This window comes from Lepidochelys kempii, chromosome 1, assembly GCF_965140265.1.
Source record: "Lepidochelys kempii isolate rLepKem1 chromosome 1, rLepKem1.hap2, whole genome shotgun sequence".
In the NCBI taxonomy this organism is placed as follows: domain Eukaryota; kingdom Metazoa; phylum Chordata; order Testudines; family Cheloniidae; genus Lepidochelys; species Lepidochelys kempii.
The window spans coordinates 315,812,019-315,834,162 of record NC_133256.1 but is presented as its reverse complement, the minus strand read 5'-3'; the positions used below and the strand labels follow the sequence as shown (position 1 = coordinate 315,834,162).

At 39.0% G+C, this 22,144-nt stretch overlaps 1 protein-coding gene across 9 annotated transcripts in view; it reads right to left on the bottom strand.

The window, feature by feature from the left end:
• The window catches only part of BRD1 (bromodomain containing 1), a 106,313-nt gene that overhangs the window by 5,625 nt on the left and 78,544 nt on the right, over positions 1-22,144 (bottom strand). For 7 of the 9 annotated variants that reach the window (XM_073328328.1, XM_073328329.1, XM_073328331.1 and 4 more), the window contains 4 exons: positions 15,211-15,346; positions 13,027-13,154; positions 2,952-3,061; positions 1,032-1,186 (listed from right to left, as the gene is read on the bottom strand). In XM_073328328.1, the coding sequence (XP_073184429.1) occupies positions 1,032-1,186; positions 2,952-3,061; positions 13,027-13,154; positions 15,211-15,346 (529 nt within the window). Of the gene's footprint in view, positions 1-1,031; positions 1,187-2,951; positions 3,062-13,026; positions 13,155-15,210; positions 15,347-20,942; positions 21,164-22,144 lie in introns of those variants that run through there. The other 2 variants (XM_073328330.1, XM_073328332.1) reach the window with 2 other exon arrangements.

Genomic DNA, 22,144 nt, shown 5'->3' with positions numbered 1-22,144 from the left:
GTACAAGGGGCATTTCCCAGCCAGGATCCAACTTGGGGCCATGGCTACCTCCATGAGATGCTTCTTGAGGAGAAAAGCTTGGCCTTCCCATGTATGGGCAGGGAAAGAGAGGAAGATACGTTATCTGGAGGCATTCTGGGCTTCCCCCAAACAGTGCAAACAGCGTTGGTGTTCATTGCCGATGGAAAAGAAGCACGGGCAGGAAGCACAGACTTGGAATCCTGGCATCTTTGGCATAATCCAGTACCCAGACATGGGGGCTGGGAATGTTTGGCAGGAAAAAGCATCCCAATTCCTCAATTATAAAAACTGATAGAAATTACCAAAGTACAACAAAAAACAATAAAATCTTAACTATGAACAAAAATAAGAACATTTTTTGTAAAAAAAAAAATTAAAAAATTAAAAAAAATTTGAAAATATGTCACTAAGAACGACAGGTCAGCGGAAGCTCCAACTTGGACCATGCGGCAGTGAGAAGGAACTAGAGACGTGGCCAGTCCACCCTGCCCTTTATCGCCTCGGGCAAAACTATGAGGAAATACAAGGGCACCTGACTGGACCACCAAGCAATACTACTTTGAAAAGCTCTAGGCGCATGCACGTAACCCTCAGTGCAATACAGTAGGGACCATCACTCAAAGAAGAAGTCAGATATTTCAGATGAAGAGATAGATATATACAGAAATGTAGACTATCATCCTTTAAAACAGGTTTTGCAATCAAAGGGAGAATTTTAATATGCCAATATCAAAACAATGATTGTTCTGATACCAAACCTATACTAAGGAATGATAATATCTAGTTTATAATCATACTGTTCCTCCAAATTGGCAGTCTTTTAGCAAGATGTCTGGTTCCAACATCACATTCAGAAATGCTAAATGTTAAATACACATTACAGTTTATATATGTGGAGAGAATGGTGTTTCAAATTTCTTTTAAAACTAAAATATGGCTTATTGCTTTGGATTATAAATCAGTGCATTAAACTATATGTTTCTTACATTTGATTAAATAACTATACGTACCAACTCCTTTTATTGTCAAAAAACAAAACTAAGAAAAGCCTCTCATCAGATTTGGTCTGCATTTGTTCTCCAATTTTCAATACATCTAGAGGTGGAACTGGTATTGTAACACCATTGTGATGACCGGCAACACGAGGCATCTTAGGGTCAATAATCTACAAAATGGAAAAAAAAGAACAGTTCCTAATTTTTTTAAATCTGTGTTCACTAATAGTTAAAGGTTTTTTTATCATGAATGTATTTAATGGGAAAATACTATACAAATCAAACAGCCAATGTGTATAAACTTAGGCCTTGTCAACACAAACTTGTACTGATTTAATTAAACAATCTTATTTTGGTTTAGCTTAAATCTGTTCCTAAACAGTTTTAAGTTAAACTGAAATAAACCTGGTTTAAAGCAAAATAAGAGTGTCCACAATGCATTTTAAACCTCTTTTAATTAAACCAGTTTAAAATCATGTCTTAACTGGTGCCATGCTCCATGTAGAAAAGCCCTTAGAGATCACAAATTCAGAGCACTCAAATACAATTGACAAATTCACAAATAAGTTTAGAAACACAGGCCAATTTTTTAAATGCAATTAGTGATATTTGATACATCAAGCTTTGGTGTCCAACTGACACACCTAAAAGGAGGCCTGATTTTCAGAATGTGGGTGATTTGACAATTTCTGAAAATTAGGCCACTTTAAAGATGTCTCAGGTTGGGCACCCTAAAACTGAGACAAAGTTGACTCAAAAATCAGTAGTTGCATTTGAAAACCTTGGCTATTGGTTTATGATGCCTGATCAGCCTGTCTGTCTTCAAGTCTAGTACTCTGCCTTTATGTAATGATCAATGGTTGATGCTTCGGGGGAAGGCAAAAAACCACACAATATGCATCTAGTTAATTCTGCAATGCTGAACATGGAGATGGAGGGAGAAATTCCCTCCTGGTCCCTGGAGATGCTCAGCAAACACAAGGAATCAGGAGAGTTAGTTACCATTTTCTAGCATGTGCCTACTATTAACAGCCATAAGATTATCTACCCTACTTTAAAAGTCTAGCCACGGTATTTAAACAGGTTTCAGAGGAACAGCCGTGTTAGTCTGTATTCGCAAAAAGAAAAGGAGTACTTGTGGCACCTTAGAGACTAACCAATTTATTTGAGCATGAGCTTTCGTGAGCTACAGCTCACTTCATCAGATGTTGAAGTGAGCTGTAGCTCACGAAAGCTCATGCTCAAATAAATTGGTTAGTCTCTAAGGTGCCACAAGTACTCCTTTTGGTATTTAAACAATTTCTCATAATACTGAACACCAGAGGCTGGCTACTCACTGGAAGAAATAGTATTTTCTCTGTGTATTATCTGTCTAAAGTTGTTAATTTAATGGAATTAATTGTTATTCTCAAAGCAACGTGAACGTGACTGAAAAGTTTCCCCTATCGACTCCATAATTTCGCATGTTTCAATTGAGCATATACCAGTTCTGGCAGATTGGGGGGGGGGGGGGGAGGAGAGAAGGAGGTGTATAAGCCAAAGGAGCTACAGAAATAGACTTTTCTTACATTTGTTTTGCAGCAGACAATAGCATACAGTTCCTGTACTGATAAAAAGTCAGCCTGATGTTTATTCTAATTTGCCTTCTTCTAAACAATGCAATATTCTCTTGTACAAAACACGCTGGTTGGTCTATTTTGCTTACAGAACAGGTATTCCGAATCCTATTGGGTGCATTTATGGTGGCTCATTATTAGCCCACGGTGTCATTGTCTGCCATTGTACGAACTCTGTGTCCTGAAGTTTCATGGAAAGTATTACACGTAAGGTAAAGTGAACATTCACTTTTGCTCCACTCTGCATTAGATTTTATGGGTCCATTTGGAAATAGTGAAAAAGTTTCAGTGTAATACTGGTGGTATGCTGTACACTCACCAGTGCTGGATAGGAGGGATATCCACTGCATTTGGCCCACACTACTTTTAGAGGCTCAAGAACAGATGTTGCAGCATCAGTTGAAATCCACATACTGCTATGTCCAACTTCTAAGAAAAAACATAATTAAATATTAGTAGTGTAAAGATTCAGAGCTTGGGTTACCCCTCTGCAACTCTTCACTATGGGCCATTTTATCAGCCCCTATCTCACCATAATTATTATTGTTAATACTCTGCACCCACACAGCATCTTTCATCTCAGGATATCAAAGTACATTAAATCATAAGACCCACAATATTTCTGTGAGGTATGCTAGTATGTTACAGATGGATTAACTAAAACGCAGAAGGATAAAGGCCAAGATTTTCACAGGTGACTAGCTTATAGGTGCCTCACTGTCTTAAAGGGCTATGTTTTCAGAAGGTGGGTGCTCGGCACGTTCTGATAATCAGACATCTTTAGCTTGTCTTAAATTGGGCACCCAAAATCACTAGTTACTTCTCAAAATCTTGGCCATAATTACTTGCCCAGTGTCACCCAACAAGTTAGTGGCTATTGTGATTTACAACTTTGGATCTTCACATCTCAGGTATAAATTAACCCCTGTTGGAACACTGAGAAGCATGGTTGAGATTTGATAATTTAGGACCACTGTTCTGCCATTTACATGGCATACCAGCCTTTTGATTTGCAAAAGAGCAAACTCAGGAGTAGATCCTCTCCGCTCTTCTTCTCCTCAGCTTTTTTCATCCTCCATTGATCCCTTCTGTCTCGCCTTTCCCTGGGGCAGCTGTCAAAACTCCTTTCTCTACTACCAAAGCCCGGAACATGTTACAGGACAGTATAAAGTTGCTGCAGTGCTTATTTCTCCACAGAAGGCAGCACAGTAAGCCTCTGAGGCTGAATAAAGCTACCTCCATCTGTTCTCTCAGTTCCCCTTCTCCTCCTTGGTAACCACCACTGGAAGGAAGGAAAACACAAACTGACTGCAGGACACAAGGCAGTCACATACCAGAGAGAAGATGTGGCCCATAAAGATCTACAGGGATGAGGGTGGGAACAGAGAATGGGGAGCGAGGGACCCACATATTTCTTTTGTGGGGAAATAGGATGGGGCTCAGAATACTAGAAGGAAATTAAGAGGCTCAGAGCTCCAGGGATGGTTGAGACCCTGATGGTTGTAGCAGATGAAACTCTGGCAAGAGCACCAAAAAAAATTATGAGAAATTACAGTCATTCAATTTTCAGGTAATAGGGCCATACTGAATAGAAGAATTTTTTTTACATGTGAAGGAAAAATACATTCTTCGGATTTGAAATGGGTAATGCTTCTAGTGAAAACAACAACAAGAACATGTTTCCCACCCAGTACAGATCAAAAAGGTTGTTGTAAAATTCCTAAGGATTGTGGTTTATTTTCCGAGTACTAGAAGTACCCAGGAGATGCTGTAGAAAGTCAGAGAATAATATATACTTTAGCACAGAAAAGTTGTAATCGTTTTCTTGAACAAAATTTTCAAACGTGGGCATCTAAATCCATTATATTTCATTTTCAGAGGTGTGGACACTCAGTACTTACTCAAATAAGTGGCCTGATTTTTTGGAACTAACTTTTGGCACTCAAATTTGTAAACACTGACTCTACTGATAAAAATCTCCCTGTCATCTACTCATCACCACATCATGGCCAAGATGTCAGAAGTTTTAAAGCACAAAGAGCACAACTGTGAAATATGATTTATTACAGTATCAATGTAAGCAAAAAAAGCAGAACCCAAGACAGTTTTCCCAGCAGTTTTAAAGGCCTGATCCAAAGCCCACTGAAGTCAATGGGAGTCTCACCACTGACTTCAAAAGGGCTTTGGTTCAGGCCTTTGATCAAGAGGATTGCATTATACGGATTTATTCTTGATGGCACAATTCTACTTTTTAATACTAAACTGTTCAGCCTTCGGGGAAAATAAAAAATCTTCTCATTTATTTTCTTCATATGTAACTTCTGTAGATTTTTTTGAGACATGAGAAAAAGAAGTATTAAGAAAATTTTATACAATCTAACACTTTCTTTATCAAAACCATACAATATTCTTCAATACATAAGTGACAAGGGAACAATAAGGACAGACGTACATCTTAAGGTTCTGATGATATCAAACTACCCTTTTAAGAGCTTGGTTAAGGAAAGAAGATATTCAAGAATATTACGGAAAGAGCTGTGCTAATTCCAAGTGAAGAATTTTGGCAAGATCTCAAATCTAACAACATTGTCAACAATCATTTTCAGCATGATTGACAAATAAACTGGTTTAGGTACATTCTCTATTGCTCTGGTCTCTTAATTCCATCTTGAGCTTCATTAGGATCCAAAATACTACAGATACAGGAACTAGATGTATTTAAACTTATGTGAAGAACAGTACAGGATCTTTATTTAGAATAAGCTAACACAAGGTAAACAATAAAGAAACTTACATTTCTCTCAGCTGCAAAGTCAACATAAAAGAAAAGGAAATGATTTAAAGCTAAGAAGGTGTATATGCTTTTGTTGCATGCATGTGGAATGTGGCAAGTCTCCCTCAGAGAGAATTCTCAAGACGTGACCAACAGTGAAATCTCATGGATAATAAATACTTCCTTTAATAAGCACTTACCTACTTTGGTGACGGGGATGCTATACAAAAATGCACAGTCAGTAATTTTCTCTTACCACAAGAAAAAATTCTGATTACCCCAGTCTAGAAGAGGAACTGCATTTATTCCTGTTGTGCTAATAGTCATGGCAGCTTACACTGCTAGAAAATCTGAAATCTGTTGTCAAAAGATGTAAATAAAAATACTCCTGTGAACTGAAAAAAAAACAGGGAGAGTCTGAAGGGTCCTATAGCTACGGTTGAGACAGATACCAGCTTTGATTTATAACTTCAAACTTGGTATCTGCACAGTCCTAAATGAGGAATTCAAGTTTTGTAAAGTTTAAACCAACTCATTAATAATGAATTTGGAGGTTAATTTTAAAATATAACATACTATATAGTCACAAACCATTTGCATGTTCTAGGTGGAGCTGGTGGCACCACTGATTATTAAGGTTACTCGACACGTCCCATTATTAGACCCTATTTTCAGTTCATTATAACTTTGCCAAACTTAAGAACAGCCATACTGGGTCAGACCAAAGGTCCATCTAGCCCAGTATCCTGTCTTCCGACAGTGGCCAATGCCAGGTGATTCAGTGGGAATGAACAGAACAGGTAATCATCAAGTGATCCCATCCCGCCATCCACTCCCAGCTTCTGGCAAAGAGGCTAGGGACACTTACACAGTGTTGGATCCCTAACCATCCTGGCTAATAGCCATTGATGGACTTATCCTCCATGAATTTATCTATTTTCTTTTTGAACCCTGTTATAGTTTTGGCCTTCACAACATTCCCTGGCAAAGAGTTCCACAGTTGACTGTGTTGTGTGAAGTATTACCTCCTTTTGTTTTACATCTGCTGCATATTAATTTCATTGGGTGACCCCTAGTTCTTGTGTTATTTGAAGGAGTAAACAGCATTTCCTTAATCACTTCTCCATAACAATCAAGATTTTAATAGACCACTATCATATGCCTTACTCGTCTCTTTTCCAACCTGAAAAGTCTCACTCTTTTTAATCTCTCCATACCCCTAATCATTTTTGTTGCCCTTCTCTGTACCTTTCCCAATTCCAAAACCACTTTTTTGAGATGGGACGACCAGATCCACATGCAGTATTCAACATGTGGGCATACCATGGATTTATATAGAGGTATTATATTTTCTGTCTCATGATCTATCCCTTTCCTAATGGTTCTTAACATTGTTGGTTTTTGTTTTTTTGTTGTTTTTTCTTGGACTGCCACTGTGCTTTAAGCGACTAGGCTGAAATTCTACATGCCGCATATCTTCCTCAGGCTGAATTTTTTTTTTGAAAGTTTCAGTTAAAATGGTTTAGCCATTTCTGAGACAAAGGCTAGGGAAAAATACATAGTTTTGCTTATGTTAAAATATTCTTGGTGACCTTGTCTTTGAAAAGCTCTATTACTGTGGCGCAAGGACTCTAAATTTGACAGGAAGTGGCCTTGATGTCAGGGATGTGCCTTTTGCTGTCCCAGTGAAAATCCACCCACATTTAGCCAAGTTACAAACCTCTGTGGAAAAAACCCACAGTTTGCCCATGCTCAGTAGGGACTTTAATTTAAGCAGCTAAAAATCTCCTTAGAGTCAGTACTCACTAAGCATGCTTGAACCTCTCTCAGTTCTTAGTGGAGACCTGACTCTCCCGTGCTTTCAGTGACTTCCCGTGGCACCCAGGCAGCGCGGAGGAAGCTGAAGGATTCGAATGCAGAGGAGCCAAAAAGCTGAATTGGGAGGAATGTATGGGGAGGGACTGGGACTAGGAATCTGAGGGTGGGTGTTGGAAGGCAAGGACAAGGAGCCAAGTGGGGAAGACTGAGACTGGATGAGAAACCTGGGGAGGAAGACTAGGGATATGTTTTCACTACCCGTCGGATCGGTGGGCAGCGATTGATCCAGCAGGGATCGATTTATCGCATCTAGTCTAGATGCGATAAATCAACCCCCAAGCGCTCTCCCGTCGACTCCTGTACTTCAGCGCTGCGAGAGGAGCAGGCAGGTCACCGGGGGAGCGGTAGCAGTCGACTCACTGCGGTGAAGACACCATGGTAAGTTGATCTAAGTACGTTGACTTCAGGTACGTTATTCACGAAGCTGAAGTTGCGTAACTTAGATTGACACCCCCCCCCCCCAAAAAAAAAACCCAGTGTAGACCAGGGCTAGGACTGGAAGGCAGTGTGGTGGTGAGACAGAGAGATAAATCAGATGAGGAGCCAGGAAGTGGGGGGGATTAGACTGTCTGAGCAAGGAGATGGGGATAAGGAGTTGAGATAGGAGAGTGGGAACTGGGACTGGCTGAGCAAGGAGATTGGGACTGGGATGAGAAGATAAAGGAGTGTAGCCTGGGACTGGGTAGGCAAAGAAAAAGGGACTGGGAAAAGGAACTGTGAGTGGGGAAGGGAGACAGGAGGAGGACTGGGAGAGGTTGGAGGAAATGGGGTAGAAGGGATCAAGTTTGTGAGAATGGGCTAAAGAGTCTGTGTTCACTAGAGCATACAGCCCTCCAGAGCCTGGAATGCAACCCAAGATTCCGAGAGTCTCACCATTTCTCTGCTGTCACCAAATAACTATGAAATCCACTGGCAAAGTGTGTCCCATCCCCCTCTAGTGTGGGTCCACATAAAGGAAGACAACCCATTACTGCAATCAGTTACTCTGTTAGCTCAAGTGGAAGCAGTCTGGGTGATAGAGTTTAAGATTCCAATCCTGCTGATGAACAACGCTATCAATGATATCAATATGATGCCACATGATGGAATTTCTCAGTTTGCTTTTTAAAAACCTAGGATATACACACACATAAAACAATGTTAACAGAACATTATTAAGACTGCAAAGTCAGGCAAAAGCTTGGAAAACCAAGAATTAAGATTGCCTGTGCAACTTGAGTTCAGTCCTTTTGTGTGCATGCATGGTATAGGCATTAATTAACATGATCACAAACAATTTTTTTCCACATTATTCTGCCTTATTCAGTGCACAGGATGGATCTGCTCCGAGTATGAATCAGGTTTGTGTAGCAAAGGAGGCTGTTGTATGTAGGACTGCTGTCTCATTTGTTGCAGAAGTTAGGTGGTGCACCTACTGTGGTTCCAGGAAAACAATAGGCCTAAGCCTGCCAACAGCTAAAGACCCTTTATCTTAGCCAGGAGGGGAGAGAGGGGCAGTAAACCTGGGCTACAAGTGAATACTGGGGACAACAAATGAAAAAACAGGGATGGGAGTGAAAGTCACAGGGCAAAAATCAGGTAACTGGAAGGGAATACTGGGCAGAACACCCCTGACAGCACCCACTGCTCCTCAAAGGTATCTGAGGAGTCAGTGGACACCACCCAGGGGAACTCTGCTTTGAGGAGTGACAGAACAAGGTAAAGAAAATAGAATATTCCACTGTCCAACTTCCTCTTCCTGGTATGATGTACACATGTCTTGGCCAGCAACAGGAGGAGTCTGATAAGGAGGTCCTGCAACTTTGTGGGGCCATAGACAGGTGTCCCAGGATCAGGAGGTGCAGGGAGAAGTGCAACCAGAACCTCAGTAAGAGGTTCTACAGGAGCTGGAAGAGGGGCTACAACTTGACACACTCTATGCAGATGAGTGCCAGCTCTCCCTCTTTCTGCAGATGGAAAGGCATATAGTGAATGAGGCAGAGGACTGCAAAGAAGAGAAAGGATGGTTAAGGCAGTCGAATGCTTCCCTAGAGAATGGGATTCCATCCTTGCCTCTGCTACAGAGTTCCTATGATATGCTGCACAAGTCACTTCAACCCAACTTTTCATTTTCTGGGTGCCTAACTTGATACCCTGGGGCCTGATTTGCAGAAGTAATGAGCACTCTCAGCTGCAACTGAAGTAAGAGCAGTGCTTTTAGCATATAAAGTGCTAAATAATACTAAGTACTGTGAAAAATCTGTTTTCTAGTCATCTCAAATTGGATACCCAAAATTAGTGGATACTTGCCCTTAATCTTTCTGTTCCCTTAATCTATAAAATGTGGATGACACCATCCTCTCACCTCAGAGACGTCTGAAAATACATTTATTCAATGTTTGTGAAGAACTCATAGTACTGTGATGAGTGACATAGAAAAGCCCTTGAGGAAATGAGAAATTCTGTCTTCAGAGCAGGGTTTGAATATGCTGCAGTGAATAAGGCATGAGGCCACACACTGAATAATGAGGACAATATAAAAAAATTGAATAGCTGCTCATTTATTGAGTGCTATCGTCCTGTCCACTGAATGAGGCAGGAGTTCTGTCAAAAAAAATAGTAAGTGAACGTGTTATTAAAGACGCAGACACAATGGGTCAAATTAAGGTTGCGCAAGCAGTCTTAATTCTGGCACTTCCTAACTTTACTTGGCAACCTTAATAATGTTCTCCTAGAATAGTTTGTGTGTAATATATAAATAAATTTGCAAAACTCAACACAACCTTAACTACATAGCCATGATAAGTGCCCTCCATAATATATATACACACATACAGTGCACTCCTTTTATAAGAATCACATCCATTTCAGATGATTTGATTCTTATAAAGGCATTGATTCTTACAAGTGGAGTATAGGAATGATTTTGTCTCAGTGGCTTTGATCACTATATGCAGCTGATTCTTTTATAAATTGAATGCACTGGTATTCTACATTCAAGCAGACGGTACACTTAAAGTTTATTTTGATTTTAAAAAGAGTAAACGTTTCAAAGGTGTTCCCTTTACTCAAGGTGAGGGATACTACTAGACTTGGTAAAATCTCTAGAATCAGAATGTACTTTAATTGGGTCCATAATCTACTTCCATCATCTGTGTGCGTGTTGTATGCGTACACTGAAATACGCCACTTTTTATTACAGTTACACATATAGATCAATGTAAAAAGACTAGAATTTCAGCATTTCAAAATACTGTACTGGGGGTTTTGAGGTAGCACTTGAGGTTCATTTTACTCCATGTACTACATACTCTAGGCAGTTCTGAAGCTGTTAAAACAACATAAGCTATTTTAAAAAAAATATAATGAATGCACTTTGCCTCCATTAAGGTTTCTGTGGGAGCCATTATTTCTATTTTGTGCATTTAGGTCAGCATTTGCACAAGTGACACTGGATGTCCAACTTGAGATGCCTTAAACGTGTCCCATTTTCAGAAAAAGATGAGCACAAACCCTCTGGAAAATCAGGACCGGGAAGGCACCACAGTTCTGGCCAAAAATGAGACATGCCAAAATCGTTGGTCACTTTTGAAAACCTCGGTCCTACATAATGAAAGTTAAAATATAACTTTTTTGTACTGAACTGTAGCATACAGTGGGTAGTCAAACCATGGCCTCAGAATTAACTTTTGTTGTAATTCATTGGATGGAAACTGGACATTTCACTACATCTCCCTCTCTATCTAGCTTCCATAAGGTACCAAAGACACCGATTGGTAAAGGATGTTGAAATCACCTCATGTCAGAGAAAATGCAGCAATAAATACCAATTCAGTATTTCCTCTGGCTCTACTAAACGGCATTTGCCTCCGAGTTATTTCAGCACAGCGAACCAGCACATTAGAACAGAGACAGGAGGAGGAGGAGCAAGCAACACCCAACTAAGAGCTGGGTGTGAAGGGAAGAGAGCAAGTGAAAAAACTCAAAAATGAAAAAACTAAACGTAGAACTGCCCACCAGTAGCTGTTGAAGTAGAGAAGCTCTGGGGATGAGGGAGGAAGAGATGGAAAGGAAAGGATAAGCCATGTAATAACATGAAAAATAAGGAAACCGATGAAGAAAAAATTATACATCCATTTTTCACAACCTATTATACCTGTTAGATGTTTATGCTATCACCAGACCTATTATTTCCTCAGACTACTGAGTTATTTTGTTCTGCATGAATTTGTTGAACATATAAATCTGTAGAACTCTAATACGTGTGAAATACCATTCTGCCATCAAGTATAGCAAATGCCATTAAGCCCCCCAATCAAATAATTAAAGTAATGGAACATTACTTACAGCTTGTGCTACAATTCTGTCTTTTCACTTCACTTATTTATGTGGTTTTCACCATGACAAGTTTATATAAAAATAAGCACATCAAAGAGAGACAGATGCAAATATTAATTAATTATGCACTGAATATTTAATATGCCTGATGATGGAATACAATTGTAGATAAGATTTTGAACCAAACTGTGCTTGCATTACTTGAGTAGCCTTATTTACTTCAAAGAGACTAATTTCTTTTAAAACCATATTTAAAAGTTAAATAGTCCAAAACAAAATTAGTAAGTTTCTATTGGTCAGATTCCTACACCCTAACTTTAGGAACAGTGCCAGTGAAATCAACAGGTTACTTGTTGAGTGAGATACTATATAATGCAAATAAAGATGTCAAAATCTGGTCCTAAGCAGCTTGGCAAAATACAGACTTATAATAGTGTATGTTAGGATACAGATATTCAGGCCTGTCTGTAAAGGCCTACACTCTAAGAATATAGGTGTGTTCTTATCACTTAGCTAGTTATAGAGGTATAAAAGAAAGAATCAAAATCACTGTCCGCCAGTGTAAGGTCCTTCTCTTACTATGATAGTCTGAGGCCCTGTGGTTAGGCTAAGATATTTGACTAAGCAGCAGAGGCAGCCATAAGCTGGGAAGCGAATGGTCACATCCTCACATTCCAAACTAGTCACATTGAGATAAGGTGCTATTGGGCTGTTAGGAATACAATCCTGTCCTGATAATGCCTATCGCCTCCAGAGAAAGGGAAGTGCCTAGAAGATGTAAAAGGAAACTTAGTTTGATAGCATCCCGTCTGGCAAGAACTCACTTATCAATAGGTGGGATGTGAAATCCTCATTTCTTTGTTGTTCTATCACTGTAGTCCCCATTTCCCTATTGTTTATCTGTATAATCTCTGTCTGCTTCTGTGATTGTTTCTATCTGCTGTATAATTAATTTTGCTGGGTGTAAACTAATTAAGGTGGTGGGATATAATTGGTTAAATAATCATGTTACAATATGTTAGGATTGGCTAGTTAAATTTCAGTAAAATGATTGGTTAAGGTATAGCTAAGCAGAACTCAAGTTTTACTATATAGTCTGCAGTCAATCAGGAAGTGAGTGGGTGGGTGGGGGAAATGGGAACAAGGAATGGGGGTGGGGAAACTGGAATCATGTTTTGCTAAAGGGGGAAATGGAAACAGGGACACAGGTAAGGCTCTGTGTTGTCAGAGCTGTGAAGGAGGACACTAAGGAAGGAAACTGGAATCATGCTTGCTGGAAGTTCACCCCAATAAACATCGAATTGTCTGCACCTTTGGACTTCGGGTATTGTTGCTCTCTGTTCATACGAGAAGGACCAGGGAAATAAGTGGTTAAAGGAATAAGCCCCCTAACAATGTACTTTAAGAATACAATTATTATAGTTACCAGCTGCAATTCTTGCTGCTTTTGCGTAGTTTCCATTTTCAATACATGATATCAACTCACTTCGGTCTTCCAAGGTGTGTCTTCGTATAAGCGCTGGTTTGCCTTTACCACACTTTGGCAAGCTAAAACTGCAGAGGTATAAATATTAAATGTTACTGGAAAACTAGTATGCTCACTTCCCTCCACTCCCTTCTGTCAAAATGTTTGGAATTTAAGATATAGTACACATATGTCACTACAGTTACCTGAAGGTGAGTAGTAAATTCTACTGTATTTCACAGAATGACTGCACCCACCTTAAGCGGGGAGGGCCGTTGTCCAGCTTGCTGGCAGATGGGAAATCGCGCTTTATGGGCAGAGGGTGGGAGAGTGGCTCAGAGGCTGCTGCAAAAGAGCACTCATCCTCCAGGGATTGGAAAGGCTGGGGAGTTGAAAAGGGGCAAGCCTAGTGGGAGAATACCCTTTTCCACAGACCAGGTGGAGCAGCACCCACCTTCCCATCTCTTGGAGGTGGCAAATACCAGGTTTGGTCAGGACCTGCTTTGGGCATTGCACTAGCCGCTCCTTTCTAGAGGGGCTGGGAAGAAATTTTTCCCTACTACCAGATTGGCCTAGGTGGAGTAGGGGGTTTTTCACCTTCCTCACAGCGGTTCAGGAAGAACTTTATTATGGTGAGTAGGAACAGGAGTTAGGTTCTGATGCCGCAACTCATTATGTAAGTGTGGGGCAGGTGTCCAGTGCAGGAATCCCTTCCTTATTGAGTACAATGACCAGATAAATGGGTTGATAAAGGACTTCAAAAGGAGGCGTTTGTTAAAGGGGAGGAGGGGGTTTGGGGCTCCTATGACTGGCATGGCAGGAGCCAACCCCTCTTCCTTATAGCCCACCTTAACCCTCATTCCGGGGGGTGGGGATGGTAAGGTCTCAGCAATGGATTGGCTGGAGGACATGGATGGAAGGGGGCTGGCAGAAGCCTCCCAGGTACATATTGAGTGATCATGGATCATCACTTTTATCTGCCAGGTAGTCCTCAACATTTAATAATAAGGTTGCAGCCTGATTAAAACCACATCAAGTCTTTTCTTTCAGTATAGCCGGACAACATGTACAAATTGATTGATTCAACTTGTACTGATAAGCAAAAGATCTAACTAGAGAATAAGAATTCCTTCTCCTCCACCACCCTCCCAAAAAGTGATGTTCAGAAACATCACTGAACTATAGATATTTTCCCATGGATAAATTTTGCACACTCCTGTATTTTCACTTTAAAAGATTTAAGTAATCTGACCAAAAATTATTTTGCACTGCATTCACAATACATCACTCATCCTCAAGGAATGCAATATGAAATTTTCCTTATGCTATGCAAATCAAATTTTGGGGCATGAATATGTTAATGCTAACCTCTTAAACAGTCCAACATTGATGGTGAATTTAAGAGTACACAGCAGAAAAATGGTTACTTATTAAAGCAACTCTGGTTCTTCCCGATGACTGCCATATCAAGTCACATTCATGGGAGATATGCACCATTGGTGAACAAGCCTGGAACTTTCAAGCAAGCTTTCAAGACTCAAGTGAAGCCCCACGTTCACCCACCCTACCCTCTTGCTCTAGGACATAAGTGCACAAATGTGGGTGCAGCCCAATTGCCCTTTCATTTCTTTTTTCTTATTCAGGAACCCTTAACAAGAGATTCGTTTCTCACCTTCCCTCCTTTTTTGGAGAGTGGATTCATATGGACAACCATTCAAGAAATGCAATTAAGATCTATATCACTGCATGAATTACTCCCTGGTTCTATGGCCATGGAATTTGCTATGTAATTCACCCCCTGCTGCAAAACTGGGCTCCAGAATATATGCCTTCATTAATAGGGGGGAAAAAAGTTTCTAGCCCTAATGGTTGTGATAACCTACAAAACATGAATTTCGTGTAAACTGAGGCAGTGTTGGGTTCTGATTTTGCAGAAAGCCTGAAATGATTTCAAAAGATATGAACCTCAATGTTGTGTTAATTTTGAAACCTAAAAATGAGAATTTAAACATTTTTTTTAAAACCAGACATGTATGTGTTGTTGCTCTAGTTTAGGGCATACTTTTTAGTTTGCTGGTGCATGATTATAGTTCTTTATTTAAAACTTAAAAATTTTAAAAGGGCAAAAAAAAGTCAGATTTTTACCTTGAATTACATAAAAAGCTGTTACTGGAGGATATGCTAGATTCGGATGCACAGCGGCGACGAGGTTCAACTTTTCTTCCTGGAGCATCATCTAACTCTCTCTCTTTACTTCCATCTCCAAAACCATTTGATAGGCCTGTAATGTAAACGAGTGGTATACATTACACCGAATTTTAAACTACATTTTGTTTTTATACAAGTCTATATACATATGTTTACATAATTTTTGTTCCGCATCTGGTAAGTGACTGTGATGTGAGTAAAAGAAAAAATAAAATGTTTCATTTTCAAAAATGAAAGATCAGGCAAAGTTTGTGTAGTCCAGATGTTAAGAAACAGGAAGTTAATTTCAGGTAACAGGAAAAAGATAAAGATTATATTATAAGATATGCACAATGGCACATCAAAAAATATTCCCCATATGTCATACTTCAATAAATACTGCATTGGATAGTTAATCTTGAGTGCATGGTTGGAACCAAGGAACAAAAAAAGTGTTACAAAATTTGCAGACTCTTAAAAATAAAAATATCAACAGAAAACTCATCTTTATAAAAGTTTAATGTACTTAAAATCTGTAAATTGCAAGACAGGAAGTACTGAAAATAGCCATTCAATGCTCAAAATAACCAGCAGTGGTGATTAATTAAGGGCCCTATCCAATGTCCACTGAGTCAATGGGAATCTTTCCACTATAATCAGGTCCTGAAAACCTATTTCAGAATAATGTATTTCAACAAGAATCCAGATTTAAGACTATTAAGAGACTTAATCCAGACTTAAGACTCTTAATATTTCGTCTACTTCTCTATCAAAATGAATAATGTAAATTCAGTTGATGTCTGTTGTCTTGTCACCATAGTTTGTGTGTTTTGTTTCAGCCTTCTGATGAGGAAAACATAGTAGAAAACACATAGAATGCTCAAGCTACCAATCTGAGACTTTTATAACTGGGCCACCATAAATCTTGCATCTATTTGCTTATTCATACAGTCTGTATTTCTTAAGACTCTTCATTTGTCTGTGTTTAAACAGCATACTTTACTTAAATAAAGTGTGTATCTGTATAGGATCCGATGAGAAATACATCTTTAAAAACTCTATATTTTAAACAGATGTGAGTCAAAGCAGACATAGGAAGAACATCAACAGAAATGGAGCAAATTAAGCTAAAGCAGAGGTCCCCAAACTCTGGGACGCACCCACCTAGGGAAGTTCAGGGAGGATCACCTTGCTCCATTCCTGGCCCCAGCTGAGGCTCCCCTCCTGCCCCTAGCTGTAGTCCCAGCCCCCAGCTGAAGCTCCACTCCCACCCCCAGCCTGAGGCTCTGCTCCCACCCCCAGCCTCAGCCCCCTTACTCCTGTCTGTGGGCTCTCTTCCCAGAGCTGTGTCCCTGCTCCTGTGCTCAGCTCCGGGGGGATAAGAGGTCATGGACAGGGGTAAAAGGGGGGAGGGGGGGAGGAGGAACATGATGTAAAAAGTTTAGGGACCAGTGAGCTAAAGGAATCCATGTTCAGCTAGCTGCTATGGGCCTTGAGATCCTCTAGAATTATCTAATTTTATTCTTAAGTAGGACTTCTGAGAACACACTTATTTTCTTGACATATAGTATGATGTACATTCAAATTTTTTATTTAAATCACATGTGCAAAGTTGTGACATTTTGTACTTTTAAATCGAAACTGTAAAAAACAGCCATTCTACATGCTATAAAGGATATCGGAACCCTCATTTCCATAGGCAGAAGTTGCTAAAGACGTTTCTCAAGTCCTCTGTCTTATTTAATTTTCTAATTTGCATTAGGAGATTCTTGTGTATTTTGGAAGTGCAACAAAATTGACAGGAAAATTATAAAAAGTAGTAAGTACAAAAAAAACGTATTACATACCGCACGGTAGTAAAGACAAAGGCTGATCACATGTAGAGTTACTTGTAACTTTACCACATTCTAATTCATTTAACTACTAACTAGAAATGCCACTTCCCAAGCCCTCACAAAGTCACTGACTAATCAAATCTTTTTATATTAGCGCACTATTTTAATTGATACTATCCAACCCTATCCTATGGTGTTTGCACACAGAAGCTCTTTTCAGCATAATTCTTGAAACCTCTATGTATCAAAGTATTTAGATTTGTATAGACAATGTAAAAACAAGCACCTATCCAATGCTTTAAAAAACAGACTGTTATAGTCTGCTACCTTTATATTTAAAAGATGAACAAATTAAAAATGACAAGAAGAGATTACTTTTTCATTTTTCACTTTTCTATCATTCTTCCCATTCAGAAACTTCTAGTGTCTTTTGCAATTCTCCACTGGATCTGTCCTAGTAATAAAATATACAATTTTTTAATGTTCCTCAGTACAAAACTATGTACATGCTATGAGGAGGAGGAAGAGGAGAATAAAGTAATTATTTTATCAGTGTCATGAAGCCCTAAATTGTAAATCATTAATCAGCCCTTTATCATGCTCATTTTTATCATGTTTATTCTCAGCCAGTCAGTGCAGGTAGTTCCAGGAGATTAACCTTAATGTTGCTGAAAATTCCTTCAAAGCAAGAGTGATTTAAGAGGATGCCTATATGAAATGTTTTAAACAAAGGACATGAAGCCTTACTGAGAAAGACTAGTAATAGGTTTCCGCAGGTTATCCTTTCATTGTAGGATAGCTGTCAGCAGGTAGACAGACCTACTCTTAAATAAAGTCTTGCCAATTTGTTTGTTTTGCATCGTGGCCAGAAACCAGAAATATAAATTACACAATGATTAAGCTACTAAAGAAGCTAACAGATGTTGGCTCACATATCAATCCTAGTGCTGTGGGGTCAGGAGGTAAATCAGAGCTGTTTCCACAACTTAATTTATCAGAGTTCCTAGCCCTTTAATGAACAGAAAAGCAAGAGGAAATCTGTATACGCACCCTTGCAAGGTTAGGGTAGCATAACATGCTACTGTATAATGTGGCTTAAATAAGTTTGGCCTATGTGGGATCTGTGCCACCTGTAGTTGGAACGGTACATTTTCATCTGCAGGGCCTTCCTAGGATAAAGAATTTGAGTGGGTTTCATTGTTTTTGACTTCACCAACGCAATATTTTTAACATTACATCTAGCAAACTTCCAATTGGGTCCAGGGCGGGTCTTTAACAAAAAGAAAACAAACCCAACACACATCACGATCGTTACTGTGTTAAGATCACTTTATGATTTTACATCCCGAGTCTTCAATTCCTGGCTGAAAGTTTCATAAAAGAAGACTGGTAGCTAAAGTCTAATTAGAGCTGTATTATGAGACACACAGTTAGAATCCGCCCCCAGGACAAGATTAAAAGTCTGCTTGGGGCTTAGTAGTACAATATGATCTAAAAGAGTCAAATAAAGGGAAACTTTAGAAAGTGCAATAGCACTAATCACAAAACATTTAGCTATTTCTCTTTATCTTTTTGTGGAAAGTTCAAATTTAACTTATTTCATCTTCAGAAGCTGTTCACAGTAATCCCACTAAATGAATACCAAATCCTAAATGACAAAACTCCACAACTTCTACTTTTTAAAAGAAAAAAAAAAGGCATTTTAAATAGAGACTGTCTCATTAAATCTTTGAAACTAAAATGGCAAGATTGTTCTGTTATCTAGTTGCAAATCTGTATTGTGACTTCATAACTGGATGATAAAATTTCATCACCATAATTTTCTAAGTACTCCAAAGCATCGCTGACTTATAAAAAAGAAGTAAACATAGCAGTAACACCTCATTTAAATTATATTAACTGGAACTGCTTGCCTAGACACCCATGAAGCTCCCTGTCCCAAGAACAGGAGGACATCCAGGGTATGTCTATCCTTCAATAAAAAAAATGCGTTGCACTGAATCTCGGAACTCAGGTTATTTGAAGGGCTCAGGTTGAGGAGCTAAAAACTACAGTGTAGACGTTCTGGCTCAGGCTGGAGCCTGGGCTTTGATATCCTGCAAGGGAATTGGGTCCCAGAGCCTGGCCTCCACCCTAAGCCAGATCTACATTGCAATTTTAACCTAACAGCCCAAGCCATGGTTAGCTGGCCCGGGCCAGCTGCAGGAGTGTTGTGGATCTTTCATTGCAGCGTAGACAGACTCCCAATCTCCTGCAAATATCCAGCAGTTACAAAATACATCAGGACAAGGCTCCCTCCTGTAAAGTACGCAGGAATCTTCTCTCAATCCATTTGAATCTTACAAGTTCAGCAAAATATCTTCATAGCAAGATCCACTAAAGACAAGACTTTGGGGCAATCTTAATTTTGCCCTCCTTCGCACTTTACAAGTCTGTAGAAAGTCTATTAAATCAGCTGTGTATGCTATGTACTCAATTTTCAAAAGCCCACAACTTCTTCACATTAAAACTAGTTTTCTATGCAACAGGGAAAAGTCACACCTCGGTGGCAGCTATTTCCATCGACTACTTCAACTTTCAACCCCCAGTTACGTCAGCTATAGAACTATTCAAAGCAGTCTATACAATTTCTTTGTATTCGGACTTCCACAAAACAGAAAACAAAAACAAAAACTCCCCTCCACAAACGTTTTTAGGCAAAGACCAAGTACAAACCTTTTCAGCCTGATCGGTGAAATTTGCAGGAAGTTTTAAACAAGTGCAAACTGTTAGCAATTTTAAGTGTAAGGGGTCACTACTGCTCCCACTCTTAATACATAAGACAGCTTTCTAGAGACTGTACAATTTATAAGCAACATTAGCTTCCATGTGAATCACAGAGTAATCATCAATGACATGGGTACTACAAAATACATTTTAAAAATTTACAAAACTACAGAACAGTTTTAAGCTAGAAATAAATAATGCAAATTGAATCCACAAGTTACTTCTGGGTTTCTCCAACGCTGATCATTTGGGGAAGCAAATTTTCAGCTATTATTATAATTATGAATACTGCAATTAAAAATATAACACTTCAAACAACGTAGAATCCTGTGTACATCTAAACATATTCAGTGAAGCAGGAGGAGGTAAAATGCAGAGATGACAGAGCAGAGGCAGGGACAAGGAAAGGAAAAATACAAAAGTTTGAAGGGCAATATATGTTAAGAATATACAAAATACTACCAAAAACATACAAGGTTGTGCATTTAAGGCTGCAATCTCATTCTGAGATTCAGTTGACACCGAAAGAACAAGCAACCAGCAGAATTCACGTAACCAATTTAATTCCAATGCAAGTCAAACCTTATTATGCACAGCTTGATGGATATGTAAGCATTAGTACAGGATAAGGTGTGTTGTTATACCTGGGTACATCTGTATGCCTCTTACAGTGCATCACTGTTTATATAAAAATAGTTTCATACACTTTAGAAATGACTGGTTACCAAGTCCTGATCTGTGCACTTATACTGGATACCCAGACAGTCAGAACCTCTCTTAGCCAGACACTTCTTCTAATAATGCATATTTTATAGAATTATATAAACGCACCAAAAGTAGGTATGGGATTTTTTTGTATGCATTATTTCCAATCTCAAAGGAAGATTCGATTGGTGGGAAGGGAAGGTAGGAGGGCAAAGATGGAACATTCTTAACCAATCATCCCTCAGAGAGCATGTTCTCTGAGTAAGGACTCTGGGGATTGGTAAAAAAATACTGCGACCAATTTGTGTCACATATATTGTAACATGTACAACTTTATAACTTACGGAGATGGGGAAATATATTGAATGAAGAGCATAGGTTCATATATGTCAAAGACTTCCTCCAACAGTGTTCATGTTTTTTGTTTTTGTTTTAAGGATGGCTGGTGTCTCCAACATGATCCAAAATAATTACTTGAAATGTAATTGTCTTTCTGCGTTCCAAAATGATCATTTAATTGAATTCCATTCCGTGTTGAGGATAATATAAAATAATTAGGCTCCAAAGAGATAAATACCCAGCATGATATTAGTTAATATGAGAACCTGGAAGACAGTGAAAAAGCCATTAAGTCTCACTGAAAGGAAACAAAGCTTTTAAATAAATAAGCCATCCTTGCAGCACAGTGTCCAGAGACAGTGAAAACTATACAAATGTTCCATGTACTAATACTTAACATAAGCTTCACAAGAGGCAAGACTAAAACAGAGGCTTCACTCAGATTCAGTTGCTCATTGTTGAAAAAGAAAATTACTTACATAAGAAATTGATAGCACAGAAAACAATCTTTGAGAGTGTGATACTCATCAAGAACATGGTTTTGATATTTTCTAAATTCCTTCCAATGAGAATAAGAAGACAGATGACCCTATTTTAAGAGGTTTTACACTGCCTATGCATATACCTATATACATAAAGGAATAGTCTAACCAAGTCTATAAATATCTGAATATCTCCAGTTACTGAAAACAACCAGTTACTTTCAAACTGCATCAACAGCCTGGGAAGACATCCATAAAGTTCTCATCAAATTAGTCTCAGGGTGAGTTTGAGAAAATGTATTTGCATCAGTAAATCTTGGAGTGCACTGCAGACAGCTAAAATACACCCCCTCAAGTTCAGAGCACACTGGTGAATCTCAGAGCATGTCAGAGTCCAGAGAAACTCAAACAGAGGTGGCAGACAAATCAGAGCAAGTTACTGTAATCTTGAAGAGGGTACCCAAGAGCTGGGATGAAGAGACAATGCTTAAGAAATGAATTTTCAATTTTTGCCCATAATTTTGACTACGGTTCAAAGAAAGCAGAGAACGCTCAGAATGAGCTCATGATGTAAGGATATTGGTAGCCTACATACTGTACAACAGAATCCTTTCAGTTCCTAAATGGAAAATTTTCACGTAGTGGAAATTTAGTCAATACACTCAGCAAACATTAACTTGAATGATCATAAAAGTGCTTATTTTAGGTATATTTCTTAGAAAGAATGCTTAAAAATTTCATCCTATATCCAATTGTATCTACAGT